Here is a 15,989-nt window from a genome sequence, read left to right as displayed (position 1 = left end):
CCCGTGTTGTCCCATCTCCTCTCTTTCCCTCGGTGTGGATGTGCGTCCCTGAAGTCACCAGCTCTCACCCGCCTGACTCTGCGTGTGCCCTGACTCACGGTTGCTGATCCCTCAACCTTGAACCCCTCTCCCTCCACCCCACCCTGCCGCCACGGGCTTCCTTGCTTCCTCTCAGTCTTGCTGGCTTTTGGGGTCCAGCTTACCTGTCCCTCCTCAGGGGATCTACCCGAGGCCCATGATTAAGGTGGGACCCTCAGTTCTGTCCTCTTTCGTAACAAGCCTGACATCTATAATTTCATGTCTAAGTCTGTACCCTCGAGTAGACTGTAAGCCCCAGAGGCCTGGATTGGAGCCAGGGCTCCATTTTTCAAAGACAGTTTTTTTAAGATATAATTCATGGATCATGTAATTCACTCATTTAAAATGTACAAGTCAATGGTTTTAGTATATTCCCAGATAAGTGCAACCAACACCGTAGTCTATTTGAGAATATTTTCATCACCTCCAAAGAAACCTTTGTCTGTCACCCTTACCCCATCTTCTCCTTCCTCCAGGCCTAGGCAACCACTAATCTGCCTTCTGGCCCTATAGGTTTTCCTAATCTGGAATTTCATATGAACGGAATCAGACTATCTGGTTTCTGTGTCTGATTTCTTTATCTACCTTATGTTTTCAAGGTTCATCCATGTTGTTGCACATATTAGTACTTCACTCCTTTTTATGGCCAAATATTATTCCATTGTATGGATAGATCACATTTTGATCATCCATTAGTCCATTGATGGACATTTAGGTTGTTTTCACCTCTTGGGGATTGTGAATAGTGCTGCTCTGAACATTCATGTATGAGTTTTTATGTGGACATGTTTTTTTGTTTTTAAATTTTTATTGGCATGTAGTTGCTTTGCAGTGTTGTGTTAGTTCCTACAAAGAAATCAGCTAATGTGTACATAGATCTCCTCTTTTTAAAACTGTGTTCTTATTTAGGCCACCACAGAGCACTGCGTAGAGTTCCCTGTATGCAGTAGGTTCTCACTAGTTTTCTGTTTTATACACAGATATCAGTAGTGTATATGTCAACCCCAGTCTCCCAAGTCATCCTGCCTCCCCTCTCCTCCCTTGGTGTCCATACATTTGTCCTGTGTGTGTTTTCATTTCTCTTGGGTATCTACCTAGGAGTGGAATTGCTGGGTCACGTGGTTGCTCTAATGTTTAACATGTTGAGGAATTGCTAGACTGTTTCCCATGGTTTATAGCCCCTACCGTGGGCTCTAGGTACCATGTCTTCTGTCCCTACAGGCAGGTACCATGTCTATGGTCCCTGCTGGGGCTGCCCTGTTTACCACTGTGACACCAGCCGCTGGGTGGCCTGACCCATTGCAGGTGCTTGATAATTACATTGGGTGAGTGAAAACTGAGTGGATGGGTCCTTTGGAATAAGATGCCCTTAAATCAGTAACCCTTGTCTCTTCAACCCCTGTCCTTGCAGTCTTTTCTGTGAACCTCTCTCTGACCCCCTCGCCTGGCATAATTACCAGTTGCTTTTTCTTGTCACTTCCAACCTCTCTGGCTGTCACTACTTATGACTCCTCTCTGAGGCTGAGTCCCCTCCAGGGTTCCGAGGGTGTTATAGTCACCTCTCTATCACCAGCTCCTAATGCAGGGCTTGGCACAGAAGAGATGCCCTGTGAGGTAGGACTGTGGGGTAAGGGAGTGCTCAGGAGAAGGGAGCATGGGGGGGCATCTGTGGTGGGGGGATTGTTACAGGGGTCAGTGAGGCAACATGGAGGGTGTCAGGGCCCCTCTGAGGGTGGAACTGCTGCCACCAAGTTTCAGCTCCAGGTCTTGGGGCCGCAGAGAGGAGAGGAGCCTCGAGGATGCCCCTCGCTAGCCAGGCTGCTACATATCTTCCCTGCCAGCCCCAGGCCTGAATCTGTCCTGCATCAGAGGTAGATATGGTACACATAGTCCAGGCTGTGGAGGCAGAACCTCCAGGCCTGGAGGCTGCTGAGTACAGACATGTTATGAGGGGCCCCATGGACTTTCTCTAGGACATATGCAGGGGACCATGTGGTGAGGAGGCCTGTGGGGAATAAGACCGTGGTTTTCAACTTGGCAAGTGACTTGTAAACTCTTGTGGTATGATGTGCAGGCTTTATAAGTGTAATTTGTATGGCTCCACACCTGCTCCACGGGCCACTTGCCAATCATTCACATGTAGTTTTCCTGTTTGTATAATAAGCTCTGTCTCTACTTCCAATGCCCCCAACTGGCCCCCAGGCCCCCAGAGCTGTTCCTCAGTTTCCCTTCAACCTCACTGTCCTCAGAGCAGGGCGAACAATCCTGATTCCTGTAGCCTGGGAACAATTTATTGGGAATAGACAAGCCCAGAGGCTCATGGCAGAAACGTGGATCCCTGGGTGGGCAGGAGGCAGCACTGTTGGGACGGGGAGTGCTCTGGGGAGGTGAGGTCAGTTCACTACCTTCTCCTCCCTCACAGCCCTGAGGCAGAGCCTCCAAGTCTGCTGAGGCAGCCCCTTATCACTGTAGCCAGGAAAACATGTTCACATCAGACCCAACGCAAGAGGAACTCAAGGGAGAGGGAGCTGGCAGGGGGTGGCTATGTACAAAAGTTGCGGGCATGCCTGATTCCATTGAACGAATAATGTCAGCTCTTGATTGTCCCTTTGTTTTAGGCATTTCTTTGCCATCAGCTGCCAATATCAGCTCAGGAAAGAGATGTATTTTTATAGTGCCAGTTCAACACAGCTGAGCAGGTAAATCTATTGCCCAAAGACCACCTCTTGATTCTGTGTGCTGAGAGCAACATTCACAGATTCCGAGTGATCCTGAAATCCTGGCATTTGTCTCAGGAATTTGGGATGGGATTTTGGGGGGTCTCCTTTTGATATTTCCAATAGTGCATGTGTTAGGTGGGTGCTAGAAGGAGTCCACTTTTCTCAGGTTCATGAGAGTCCAATGTAAGAGAGGAGGAGAATGTCTGGGGGTGAGGGGAGGCAGAATTTGCGTGGCAAGTTCCATGGGATGATCCACAAAGCAGAACTGTGATGTGTCCCTTTGACCTCCTGGGGAAGAGAAGTGTTAGGGGGCCATTGCCATTTTCTTGGCCACACTAGAGCCTGACTCAGCAGTCCAGGGAGATGGGAGATGTGTTTTCTTCCTTTGTACCCTACGCTCACCCGAGGGCCTCGCTCAGGGTCTGCACACAGCTAGGTGAAAAGAGACTTTCGAAGATACCTGAGGAGCAGCTCCCAGGGAGAACCCAAGGGGAATCTTCAATCAGAAGAGAAAGGTGGGATCTTGGAACAGCCTTGTCTTGAACCCTGCTTGTGGGGGACAACATCCCAGCCTGGAGCTTGTGCCCTGTCCCCTGGGCTACTAGCCTCTGGGGCTGTACTAACACTTGTGGCAGGAGGAGCTGCCCCCAGCCCCTAGCTTCACACTGGAGCTCCGCCTGCTCCCACAGACGAGGAGCCCCTGGGGCTCGCAGGGGACGTAGATTTCCCCAGTGCCCACGATGCCGCAGCCCCCACTGCTCTTGAGGACACTGCTGCTCCCTGGACAGTACACAGGCGTGCTGACCACACATGGCTCGTAGAGGATGGCACCTTTGGAGCTGCTCACGGCTGTGGGAACAGGAAGGGATGTTCAGGGCCCTGCCAGGCCAAGCCCCCACCCCCCGTCGCCCCGCACCTGCTGTCGTCATGTCTAAGGACACCCCCATCCCAGTTACCAACTTCCAAGTCTCCTATTGTTGTTTAGTTGCTCAGTCATGTCCAACTCTTCTGTGACCCCATGACTATAGCCTGCTAGGCTCCTCTGTCCATGGGATTTTCCAGGCAAGAGTACTGGAATGGGTTGCCATTTCCTTCTCCAGGGGATCTTCCTGACCCAGCGATCAAACCTTGTGTGAGGAGTCACTTGTGTCTCCTGCACTGGCAGGCAGATACTTTACCACTGAGCCACCGGGGAAGCCCAAGTCTCCCATTCCAGTCACATAAAGTGCTTAGCAGTTCCCCACGTGTCCTTCCTCTTGCCCCAGAGCCCTGTCTTCTGCTTTACCCTCTCTTTCTATTTGTCTGCATGCGTGCATGCATGCTAAATTGCTTCAGTCGTGTCTGACTCTTTGTGACCCTGTGGACTATAGCCCACCAGGCTCCTCTGTCCATGGAATTCTGCAGGCAAGATACTGGAGTAGGTTGCCATGCCTTCCCCCAGGGGATCTTCCTGATCCAGGGATCAAAACTTTGTCTCAGGTGTTTCCTGTCCTGGCAGACTGGTTCTTTACCCCTATCACCACCTGGGAAGCTCCCTATTTATCTGCTTCAAGTCTTGTTTCTCCAGGAAAACATCCTCTTGTCTATATGGTGCCTGGCACCACTCTGGTGGTGTCTGCTCCTGATTCTGACTCCCACAGACCTGGGTAGCCCTGAAGGAGAGCCTCTCCATCCACCAGGAGCTCTTTCCTTTAGGGTGAGGGAGGCAAGCTGAGGTTTGGGCACGGGGCAATGTGGTCTATGTTTGAGTGTGGTCTATGTTTGGGTGAATCAGTTCCCAAGATCCCAGAGCCCCTGCGGAGTGCTCAGTACTCACAGATATTCACAGGTCCAACACCTTCACACAGCCTGGAGGTGAGAGGGAAAGGAGACACAAAGGAACTGCATCAGACAATAAGAAAAACACGGCAGCCCCTCCTCCTGCCCGCACCAGGGACCTTGTCAATGAGGAGGGACTGCAGACTGCATGCTGTCTCAGATTTTCCATGGATGGGCTGAGGGGTGGGCAATGGCTGTAGCAGCAATCAGAGGGCAGGAGAATAGACATCCCTGACCCACCTCTGCTCCTCGCCCTCCAGCAGGCGCCGGTAGGTGGCGATCTCGATGTCCAGGCCCAGCTTGGAGTTCATCACCTCCTGGTACTCCTTGAGCAGGCAGGCCATGTCCTGCTTGGCCTTCTGAAGGGCCTCCTCCAACCCTGCCAGCTTGCACTTGGCATCATTGAGGGCTGCCTCGCCCTGCTGCTCCGCCTGGGACACTGCAGCCTCCAGCTTGCAGCGCTGGGGGAGAGGGCACAGAAAAGTATTGCAGGGGTCCAGGGGCCCTGGGACCCTGGGCCCACTCTCAGAAGAACAGAGAACATGGTCATTGTGAGATAATTGAAAATAACATATACTGGTCTCTTCCTCCAGTTCCTGGCACAGAACTTCTCCAAACCTTGTAGTTTCTTAAGTGATGAGCACTCCAGGAGCATCCTTTGTCCTCACCTTTGGTCTCTGACCCTGTGTCTGACACAGAGTCCCTAAACCCCTTAGAATTTCCTGAGTATTGACAATGTCCTTTGTTTAAATAAGGTGACTCTAGGTGGGCTCCTGGGTGGGGGCTGGTCACCAGAAAAACCAAGCCTTGATTAGAAGCTGGGAATTTTCAGCCCACCCCACCGTTCTCCCAAGAGGGGAGAGCAGCTGGGAATGGAGGTGATAAATGATGATGCCGATGTGAGGAAGCCTCCGTAAAATCCCAATAGTAGAGGATTCGGAGAGCCTCCAGGTTGTTGAACAGGTGGAGGTATGGGGAGAATGGCATACCTGGAGTGGGCATGGGAGCTTCGTGCCCCTCCCACACACTTTACTTTATCCACCCCTTTCACCTGGGTATTCATTTGTATTCCTTATCATATCCTTTTATAATAAACCAGTGCGTGCATGGGTGCTCAGTCATATCTGACTCTTTGTGACCCCATGGACTGTATCCTGCCAGGCTCCTCTATCCATGGGGATTTTCTAGGCAAGAATACTGGAGTGGGTTGCCATTTCCTCCACCAAAGTATCTTCAAGACTCAAGGATTGAACCCACATCTCCTGTGTCTCCTGCCTTGGCAGATGGATTCTTTACCACTGTGCCAGCTGGGAAGCCCATAATAAACCAAAAAAGTAAACTATTTTCCTGAGTTTTGTGAGCCACTCCAGCAAATTAATTGAATCCAAGAGGGGTGGTCATGGAGACCTCCAATGTACAGCCAACTGATCTGGAGTACAACCTGGACGTGTGATTGACTTCTGAACTGCGGGCAGTCTTGTGGGACTTCGGGGGCAGCCCCTAACCTATGGGATCTGATGTTATCTCCAGGTAGGTAGTGTTAGAAGTGAGTTCAATTGTGGAACACCCAGCTGGTGTGGCAGAGCTGGTTGGTGTGGAAACACTCTTCCGCGATACCTGGCGTCAGAAGTGTTGTGAGTGTGACTCTGTGACAGTGAAGGAGGGACACAGAAGGAAGAGTGAGTTCTTCCTACAGTCATGGTTATGTGCCAGGTTCACATCTGCTGTGGGCATCAGCCTAGAATTGTGACATCTGGTTCCCCCAGGGGATGGAGGCCAGTTCTCCTGTCTATGCCACCTCAAGGAGATCTGAGAGTTTCCTCTTGGATATGCCAAGCAATTACTTTGTGGCTAAGAAAATTTAAGCATCTGCCTGGTGTTCACTAGCCCAGGAGGAGAGGGTGGTTCTGATTTTTTGGACTCTGCAGCATCACCTTGAATTTCAGGATCATAGAATTAGAGTCTTTGGTTGGAAGGGGGTGTGGAGGACATCTTTTCTATACTCCCACCTCATGAAGCATTCTTGCTACTTCATCTTGAAAATATAGGCTGCCTAGTCTCTGTTAGGGGCCTCACTGTTTCCTGACCCAGCTTATCCTGCTGTGGATCAGCTCTTCTGAAGAAAGGGCTCGCTCCCTCTCGTGGGAAACAGTGCACTTTATTCCCTCTTCCTCGGGTCCCCCAGGGAGGATGAACCTGCCCTGCACAACCAGGATCAGATGGCGGGTCAGCCTCTGGTGGCCTCACCTGGGCTTTGACATTCTCAATGTCTTGCTGAAGCCGCTGGATCAGCTTGTTTATTTCCAGGATCTCGTTCTTGCGGTTGCGGAGGTTGTCACAGTGATTCCCGGCCGTCAGCTGAAGCTCCTCATACTGCAGGACAGGGAGGTCAGAACCTGGGCACCCACCCTGTGGTCCCTCTCAGCCCTCATTCCCACTGTCCCCAGGCTCTTCTCTTCTGACTCCCTTCGTTGGGTGCTCTGGATTCTTACACTTGTTATGTTTCCCCAGCCCCTTTCCAATTCTGGTCCTTTTCTGGGCGGCTTCTTATTCCCTTCTCACCTCCCAGCCCTGAACCTTCAAGCTTATTAAATTCTCCCCTAAGCTCCAAGCACCCTTCCTCTCTGTTTCGTGGTTCTGTGTCTCATCCTTTTCTCTCTGCCCTGGAATTTCCCTCCTTTTTGCTCCATCTGTGCTCTGGACCTTGGAGGGGGTTTCTGCCCTCACCCTGGAGTACCTAAAAGACCAAGAGCTGAGAACACAGAACATCTGCCCCCACAGGGTAGACATATTTGTATGTTCTCCCTCAAAACAATTGGATACAAAATTCATTGTTACTTCCTATCTTGGCTTAACACTTTTTTTTTAACCTCTGCACATAAAATCTGATTTCTTAATAGTGAATTATAGATTACATCAATAGATTTTTAAAAATTAGCCAACTGTATGCTTTCTGCATATAATGGATAAGAGTGTTTTGCATAGAAAATGCAAAACTAGATAAGCATAAGTCACCCTCTTTGGTTATTGTGAAAAAACCGGTAGTTGCCTAATCACTATCCATACTTCTTTTCCTCAGACAGAACCCCAGATAAAAGAATATTTCTCAGCTTTCTCTTCAAAGGGGTGTAGACTGTTGCAGGGTAGGGCTTCTAGGAAAGCTGTTTAAAGTCAGGGATGATTCAATGGCATGTTCCTTTTGCCCTCTCTTCTTCCTTCTGCTTGGAATGAACATGTGAGATTGGTGGTATTGCAGCCATCTTAGGGCATGAGGATACCATGAGGATTAACATTCTTAACAGAATGGCAGAATAGCAAGTTCGAAGGAGCCTGTGTTTTTGATGGTAACTTGGGGCCATCTATGGCAGTCTATTTCTGTACTTCAAGTTATTTGAGAAAAAAATAAAAAATGAAATTTGTTTTAACTATTATTATTTAAAATTTCTGATCTTCACAGCCAAGTACAATTGATAAATAATAGAGTTATCATTTTGGTTCTAACTTAGAAAGATGGGTAATTAAGATTGTTTTCCTTAAGGCCTGACGGGTGGCCCAGGAGAGCAATCAGAAGAGGAGCCTGCTGGAATGAGACCTGGCCGAGGATGGGCCACAGACTGACTTACAGGGAGCTGACCCCAGGCTGGGGTTTGATACCTTGATCACCATGGATATGCAGAAAAAGGACAGAGCATTTCTTGGGACATTTCCTGAAAATTGGTATCCACGGCCTTCAGAAAAATGTCTAAAACATTCAGGGAAGCTCTTCAGATTGCTGTGATCTAGCTGTGTCTCCAGCCCCATATCCTTCATGGTGCTTCACACTGGGGACACCTCCCCTTCATGCTTCTTTGGCCTGCTCCTGCTGGCTCTCAGCTAGACACCCTTACTTCATGCTCTGCATATGGAAATCATACTTGGCTTCCAAGATCCAGATCAAATGCCAGTGCTCCTGTTTTTCCATACGCAATTTGTTACTTCCAGCATCATCATACTGTACCCTTGGCCTATGGCTCGACCTTAGTGGTCACTTCCTGCTATCTCGTATATCCTTCTGGCTGTTTACACCTCTCTCTCCCATGGACTGTAACTCCCTTGAGGATGGGAATGGTCTGACTCTTAGTATCTTCATGGTTCCACACACCCCAGTAAGGCCCTCCTTCCCTGGCCATCTTGTTAAAAACCGAATTCCCACCACATTCCCTGTGCTTCACCCTGATTTATTTTTTTCCACAGCACATGTCCATCCATCTAACATAGATACACTGTACTTATGTGTCCTGTTTGCCTGTCCTGCCCCTGCCTCTGGAAAATGAAAGTGACATAGAGGCAGGGATTATTGTTTGTTCTGTTTCCTGTTGGATCTCCAGCATCTAGAATGCTGCTTGGCACATGATGAATGTGCAATAAGCGGATGAATAAATGAGTGAGTGAATGAATGAATGAATGGTACCTTTCATAGATGGGGTAGGTGAGACTGAGATGATAGTATCTGTTAAGTCAGACTGCCCTTGGGGGCACAACTGCCCTCCCAGCAAGCCCCTAATTACCTAAGTCTGGGGCCACCTTAATCACAGTTTCTGCTCCACCATTAGTAGCCATTCCATGCCATTAGCCTCCTCCCACGCCCGGAAACTCTGAGCCCACTTTGCCATCACTGCCAATTAGTATTCCTTGAATGCTACTTAGGGAAGCACTTCCTGTGAGTCTATGAGTGTATACAGCTGGGGAGCTCTGATGAACAGGTCTGGGCTGTCTGTGGGATCTCTCCCACACTCATGGGGACTTGGCCTGAGGCTTGGTCGAAACAACAGAGGCTGGTGTGGCATGGCTCACATTTTTTCTCCTGATTGCTGGAGGAGAGTAGTTTTGGGGTCTCCCAGGCCCTACCCAAGACTCACCCGGCTCTGGTACCAGGCCTCTGCTTCGGCTTTGCTGCGGTTGGCAATTTCGTCGTACTGGGCCTTGATCTGGGCAACGATGCCATCCGTGTCCAGCTCCCGGCTATTGTCCATCTTCACAGTGACCGAGGTCTCTGAGATCTGAGACTGGAGCAGGTTCGTCTCCTGGGGGTGGGGGCCCCGGGTAAGAATGGGTGAGCTCTTTGAGGATAAACTTGGCGAGGGAGAGGGGAAGAAATGAGGACACCCAGCTCTGACATTCCCATGGCAGATTTGCCTAGCTGTCCCGGCCTTCCATCACCGACCTGCTCCAGTCCCCACCCTCCAGTTGCACCGAGACCCAAGAGCCAAGGCGTGGGCCCTCTGACTTCTGGGAATATCTCTGCCCGAGACCCAGCTGTTCCACACTGGCTTCTTCACTTGCCCACTTTTAAGCCACAAATGTACCCACAGGGCAGGAGCTTTCCCCACCCATCATCCCTCCAGAACCGGCCCCTGGCAGACCACCTGTGGGCAACATGGCTGCAGGTACCTCGGTATACAGGGTTTTCAGGAAGTCGATCTCATGGATCAGAGCTTCCACATTGATCTCCAGGTCAGAATTTATCAGGAAGGCTGTGTCCACATCCTGCAGCCAGGAAAGTGACAGTCAAGACCTGGGGCCACCCCACTGCCAGCTGGGCCACCTCCCAGGCAAGCTGGTGGCAGGTGACAGGTGTGGGACCCACTTTCCTTACTTAGGCCCATGTAGAAGTGAAGGGGGTGACAAAGCCAAGGACCTCAGGCCTGGGCCTGGCATCCCAATGGGGAAGGATCAGAAGGGAATGAGATTAAAGGAGACGGGAGTCCATTCCTCAGAGCTCCCATGGACTCTGGGCAACAAAACACGTAGCTGTCTATGTGAGGGATTGTCAGGATGGTTCTCATCTCTGGGGATTTGAGTCAGAGCTTTTGTCTTTTGATTTGGCCACATCTTCAGCTTCTTGGGCAGGTGTAAATACAACATTCAACATGAGTTGGGCGGTGGAAGCATCAGTCACTGCCCTTCTGGGGCGGGAGGCTGGCCTTCCTCTCCCTTGGGGTCAGTGGGGCTGGCACTGGGGTCAGCAAAGTGAGCTGGCTGCAGGCCCGGTCCAGCGGGTGAGTGTCCCCAGGCCCACTAGGCCAGCTCAGAGTGCCTTCTCCTTCCGTGGGTCACCCTCCCTCACCTTCTTCAAGGCAACAAACTCATTTTCAGCACTGGGCCGCAGGGAGAGCTCCTCTTCATATCTGGTGGAAGGGGCAGGGGGAAAATGTTTTAGTCATGCTGGTGGGGTTTGGAAGGGTGTAGGCATGGGGCCTGAGAGTAGGAGCCTCTGGGGACAAGTCACAGAATGAATGCCCTAGGAAGGCACCAGCTCTGGTCCTGTTTCTGGTTACCTCTGGTCCCTTCAGCCACTCAACACAGATGTTTTTTTTTTTATCATAGCCTCTTATTAGCCACTTTGTAAGTTTATGTTCCACCCCAATGCCTGGTAGCTTTTTCCTGTAATGAATCATTCTCTGGGAAGCCCTTCTCTTTTTTTAATTAAAAAATTATTTACTGGCTGTGCTGGGTCTTAATTGAGGTATGTGGGTCCTTAGTTACATCATATGCAGATTTAGTTCCCTGACCAGGGATCGAACCCAAGCCCCCTGCAATGGGACATGGAGTCTTAGCCACTGAATCACCAGGGAAGTCCTTCTTAAAGCTATCTTTGTTCTATCTTGCTGCTGAGGAAGCTTACTTCATCCAGTCATTTCCTCTGGGAAAATGGTGAAGAGTTGGCTGCCTGTTGCTGGCACACCTGTCTTTTCTTCTTGAAAAAATGTTTATTTATTTGGTTGTGCCAGTTCTTAGTGGCAGCATGCGGTATCTTTTAGTTGCAGCATGTGGGATCTAGTTTCCTGACCAGGGATTGAACCTAGGTCCCCTGCACTGGGAGCATGGAGTCCTAGCCACTGGGCCACCAGGGAAGTCCCACAGCTGTCTTTTCTGAGTTGTTCTGAGAGTTGGCTGCGGTCACTCCAAGCCCAGCTGACCCCGTGCCCCTCCTCGCCTGGAGAGCGCTGAGCCTGGCCTCTACCTGCAGCTCAGTTGCAGAGGTAGCAATTACCCACTTTACCAGATCCTCAGAGAGAGCTGAACTATTTCCTCTAGGCTCCAGGGAGCTCTTCGCCCACTCACTGCACCCCAAGGCAACGGAATCAGGGTCAAGGGTTTAGTCTGGCCAGAATGATTCAGTTTGATGAGCGACATCAGTCCATTAAAAGCTTCTCTGTGCTTCCTGACGCCTGAGCTTCCGTTTTCCTGCAGAACTCAGCCGCTGCACAGGCGCTGGACGCTAAGCCTGCTGCCTGCGTTTCAATCCCACTCTGTCCTGCACTTGTCATGTGACATTGGGTAAGTGGCTTGGCCTTTCTTGACCTCAGTTTCATCATCTGTAGAATGAGAATATCACTGGTCCTGTCTCACAATTACAAACATCACACAAGTTAATGTCTGCAGAACACCAGGTCAGTACCTGGAACAGGGTACTGTGTGTTTGCTAATTGTGTGTTTGCTCAGCATTGGTTAAATGCTTGGTTAAAATACCATTGGTTAAATAAAATAGCATTGGTTAAAATACCATTTGACTTCATCCTTCTCCAACAGCCCCAGTTTTAAAATTCAAAGTCCTAATCTTGAGCTGCGAAATATGTCTCCTGACTACCTTGAAGAAAGGATCACTCCTGCTGAAAGGGCTGATCTCGCCACACCCACAACCTTGCCACATCTCGCCTACCCTTCTGCTTGAGTCATCCTCTCTCACTTGCACACTCTGGTCCTTCCTTCTGTCTCATCTCCTTTTCTGTGGTCTATTCTGAACTCCTCTTTTAGAAGAAGCAACTGGAATGAAACATATCCTTCAAGGCCTTGAGCAAACTGACACCTCCTCTGGGAAGCCTTCCTGGGCTGCTTCTGCCCTCTCACTCTCTTGAGCTTCCTCTTCCGTCCTGCCTTGTACAATGCTGTAGCTGCTGGTGAGCATACCAGGGCATCTTGCTGACTCTACCAGGATATCTTGAGGGAAAGAGCCAGACTTGCCCAACTTTATCAAACCCAAACTGCCCAGCACAGCTTCTGGCTTGGACTAGACATGTGGGTGACACCTGCAGCGTGTGTGTCCCCAACATGGCTCCATTCCACTGAACCCTCATTCTTAGCGTATTCACACTGTCTTTGGAGATGTGTCTCTCTCAGCCCTCTCCCAGCAACATGAGAGGCTCACCCAGGACCACGAGGCAATTTATCTTGGCCTCAGCTTCTTGAAAGAAGCACTGAATCTGGATTCTTGCAGGTGATGATTTTGAGTTGGACCAGGAAGATGCAGGGTAGAATATATTAGCCTGGATGTTACAAGAGAAATGCCACAGTGGGACTTATCAGGAAGAAGGAACAACAGGAGTACAAGCTGGGAGGAAGGAGGGCTTGGGAATCTGTTTGGAGGCTAAGAAGTGTTCAAGATCTGTCAAGGGACTGATGGAAGATGAGGCACAACAGGTATGAGGGCAGAGCCCTGGAGCACTGGGAACAGCAGGAGAAGACTTGTTTTACATGAAGAGAGAGAGAGCGTGGTCGGAAGGGGGATGAATACACATCTAAAATCTCAGAGCTTGTACAATATGCCTAATGGGTCGTAAGGATGCTCTGCCTACTTTATCCCACCTGACTGTGTAACCACCTAAAGGTCTACGTTTTCAGCTTCCCATTTTATAGATGGGAAGCCCAATGCCCAGATTGTTTATGTCGCTTGTCCTAGGTGCCCGGCTGGGTAGCAGTGGGGCAGACTCACTTTTTCTTGTAGCCCTCCAGCGTGTCTTGGAGGCAGTGGAACTCTGATGCCAGCCGGTCTCGGTCCCCGGTCAAGAAGTCCAGCTGCCTCCGAAGGGTGGAGATGTAGCCCTCGAAAAGGGGCTCGATGTTGTTCGAGCAGCACCTCTGTTGCTGCATGAAGTTCCACTTGGTCTCCAGCAGCTTGTTTTTCTGTTCCAGAAACCGGACCTGCAGCCAAGAATAGGATGTCACGGGGCGGGGAGGGGGGTGCCCTGGGGCCACAGCTGGCGAGAGTAAGTGCTGGTGCCGGCAGAGGAATCCATCTGTGCTCCAGCCTCCATCACATTGCTTCTGTCTCTCTGTCTCTCCCGCCTGGGGCGGCTTAGGGGACCCCCAGCTTCCACCAGGGGTTGTGTCGTAGTGGAAACAGGGCTGCCCCAAGAGGTCTGGGGTGGTTCCTCCTTCCAGCCCTGCCTGCCTGCCACCAGCCTTGTAACCTGGGCCGAGCCACCCAGCTCCTCAAGCTTGTTTTGCTGCCTCAAACTCCTACTTAAGATTACATAGGGAGAGCTTTGTACATCTTCATGCTAGTGGAAGCTGGTGAGGATACTGGATGGGGTTTCTTTAATTACAGCCCAGGGGTACTCAGGGAATAAAGCTCAAAGTTCGGTCCTAGCACTCATTGCTACTTTGCCCCATCCCCATCCTACATGGCCAAGTCCAAACCATGTCCCTGACATGGTAATGTGGAGAGCTGCTGGCCTACCCTTCATTTCCGTGGCTTGGAGATGGAGGTTACGAGACACTGAGTGAGGTGGCCGCTAAGCTAAGTTGGTCACCCAGCTAAGCTAGTCACTGGCAGAGCACACACTGTCTCCAGTCCTCACCCTTGGATTTTGCACCTTGTGCACTGTCTCTCAAGAAAACGATAGAGGAAGTCACGTCGTCTTCCTTCTAGTCAAAGGCCTGGTCACCGGAAGGCCCCCAGCCTCACAGATGGCAATGTGATGGAGCTGATGATCAGGACCCACAGTGTTGGAATGAGTTTACAAGCAGAACTTAATGAGCTTTCAAAATAAAACTGTAAGTTTAACATTTTCCATTTACTACAACAAGTTCCTTTTGGGAGCACTTCTGTGAGTATTACCTCCTTTAATTCTCCCTCCATCTCTGCCCGCTTTCCTGGGGCTGGGAGTCAGGGTCCAGGTCTCTTGACTGCACTCCCAGGACTCTGCCCTTAACTTGGGACCACCAGGAACACCCGCTTAGCCCTTGGTGTGTATCCTGACCTCAAGAACTTCCCTGGGATATAGGGACAGGCCCAGAAGCATGCCCGAGGTGACAGGCCAGTTCGGCATCTTCCAAGGGCAGCTCATCACCCTTCTCTCAAGGCTTTCAGAGCCGTGACCTGGGGGTTGAGAGATGTGAGACTTGGTCATGGCCGCTTTGTGTCCCTAGCTCTGACTGCTCCACCTTCTTCTTATCACAGACCTAAGCTGATGGCAAATTCTAGGGTCACAGTGCCCAAGGGTCTCCGCAGTTCATGTCATCGGAAGGAAGGTCTTTCATTAAAGCCTCATCAGAAAGGGCAGGTCTCTGCCTCTGATTGCCCCAGTATCTATCATGGCTTTGGGAGTTCCTCTTAAAGTCTGACCTCAAGCCCTCTTGGTGAGTTTATCAGATAACATCCACAGAGAAAGATAACATATTATAAAAAAGACAGACAAGCAGAAATGTCTGCTGCTGAGCCTGATCTAACCAGCTTTCAGTGACTAGGGGTCATGGAGCAGCCCCACCAGCAGCCCCAGGTTGTGGCTCCTGGAGCAGCCACAAGGTGCTGTCTGTCTCCTGAGGCCCTGGACCCTGAACCCACCTCCTACCTTGTTGATGAAGGATGCAAAGCGGTTATTGAGACACTTGATCTGCTCCTTCTCGTCCCTCTTCACCCTCTGGACAGTTGGGTCGACCTCCAGCTCTAGTGGGACCAGCAGGCTCTCATTGATGGTTACAGGGGCAATGCAGGCAGAAGACCCACAAGTAGCACCTGCTCGGTATCCGAAGCCAGGCAGGCCACACCTGGAGGCGACCCGGGGCCGCCCGAAGCCCACGTTGCACAGGCTCCGGGAGCCGAGGCAGCCCAGGGCGCGGAAATTCCCACTGCCCCCAGTCTGGCATGGCCCCTTGCTCACTGCATATTGGGTGACCACCCGGGGGAGGACGGCTGAGCAGGAGCTGAAGCCCCGGCTGCCACATCTGAAGCCCTGCTGGAAGGAGCGGCACGACATGGTGGGTGTGAAAGGCAGAGAGACGGCGCCCTGGAGGGAGGACAGAGGCGAGAGTTATCGGGTGAGCTCAGCCTCCACCCTTTTATTTGGTCAAGGATGGAGGGCTGAGCTGGGCCGAACCCCAAATCACCGTGAAATCAGGTTTATGAGCTTGGCATATTGGCAGCTGCTAAGTACTGAGGTGGATAATTAGGGTAGCGGAGAGCAAAGAGTAGGAGCCAATTGTCCATGCGGGTCGGACCCATAAAAATTCTATTTGTCCTCTTCCTTGCTTACAGGGGTGATGAAAGGGGCCAACCAGACAGATATTGGGTTGGCCAAAAAGTTTGCTTGGTTTTTTCTGTAAGATGGCTCT

The 15,989-nt window shown here is 50.8% G+C and overlaps 1 protein-coding gene across 1 annotated transcript; it reads right to left on the bottom strand.

The window, feature by feature from the left end:
- Window positions 1-3,417: 3,417 nt before the first annotated feature.
- On the bottom strand, window positions 3,418-15,634 carry KRT82 (keratin 82). Its single transcript, XM_065932083.1, has 9 exons — window positions 15,230-15,634; window positions 13,369-13,577; window positions 10,723-10,783; window positions 10,047-10,142; window positions 9,515-9,679; window positions 6,864-6,989; window positions 4,857-5,077; window positions 4,615-4,646; window positions 3,418-3,647 (listed from the first exon to the last, which is right to left on the bottom strand). Exons 1-9 carry the CDS (start codon window positions 15,632-15,634, stop codon window positions 3,418-3,420), a joined length of 1,545 nt encoding a protein of 514 aa, XP_065788155.1.
- Between the last annotated feature and the right edge of the window lie 355 nt (window positions 15,635-15,989).

This window comes from Muntiacus reevesi, chromosome 4 (assembly GCF_963930625.1).
Source record: "Muntiacus reevesi chromosome 4, mMunRee1.1, whole genome shotgun sequence".
NCBI classification, from domain to species: domain Eukaryota; kingdom Metazoa; phylum Chordata; class Mammalia; order Artiodactyla; family Cervidae; genus Muntiacus; species Muntiacus reevesi.
Note: the sequence above shows the minus strand (reverse complement) of the source record. Positions and strands in the feature narration are given on the sequence as shown.

What these genes read in the sequence shown, in the direction of transcription:
- KRT82 (XM_065932083.1), bottom strand. Translation starts at nt 15,634, where the DNA reads ATGTCGTGCCGCTCCTTCCAGCAGGGCTTCAGATGTGGCAGCCGGGGC. An exon ending in TTGCATCCTTCATCAACAAG is followed by an intron (nt 13,578 to 15,229) that starts GTAGGAGGTGGG and finishes TCTTGGCTGCAG; the next exon opens with GTCCGGTTTCTGGAACAGAA. An exon ending in TGAAAACCCTGTATACCGAG is followed by an intron (nt 9,680 to 10,046) that starts GTACCTGCAGCC and finishes CCCCACCCCCAG; the next exon opens with GAGACGAACCTGCTCCAGTC.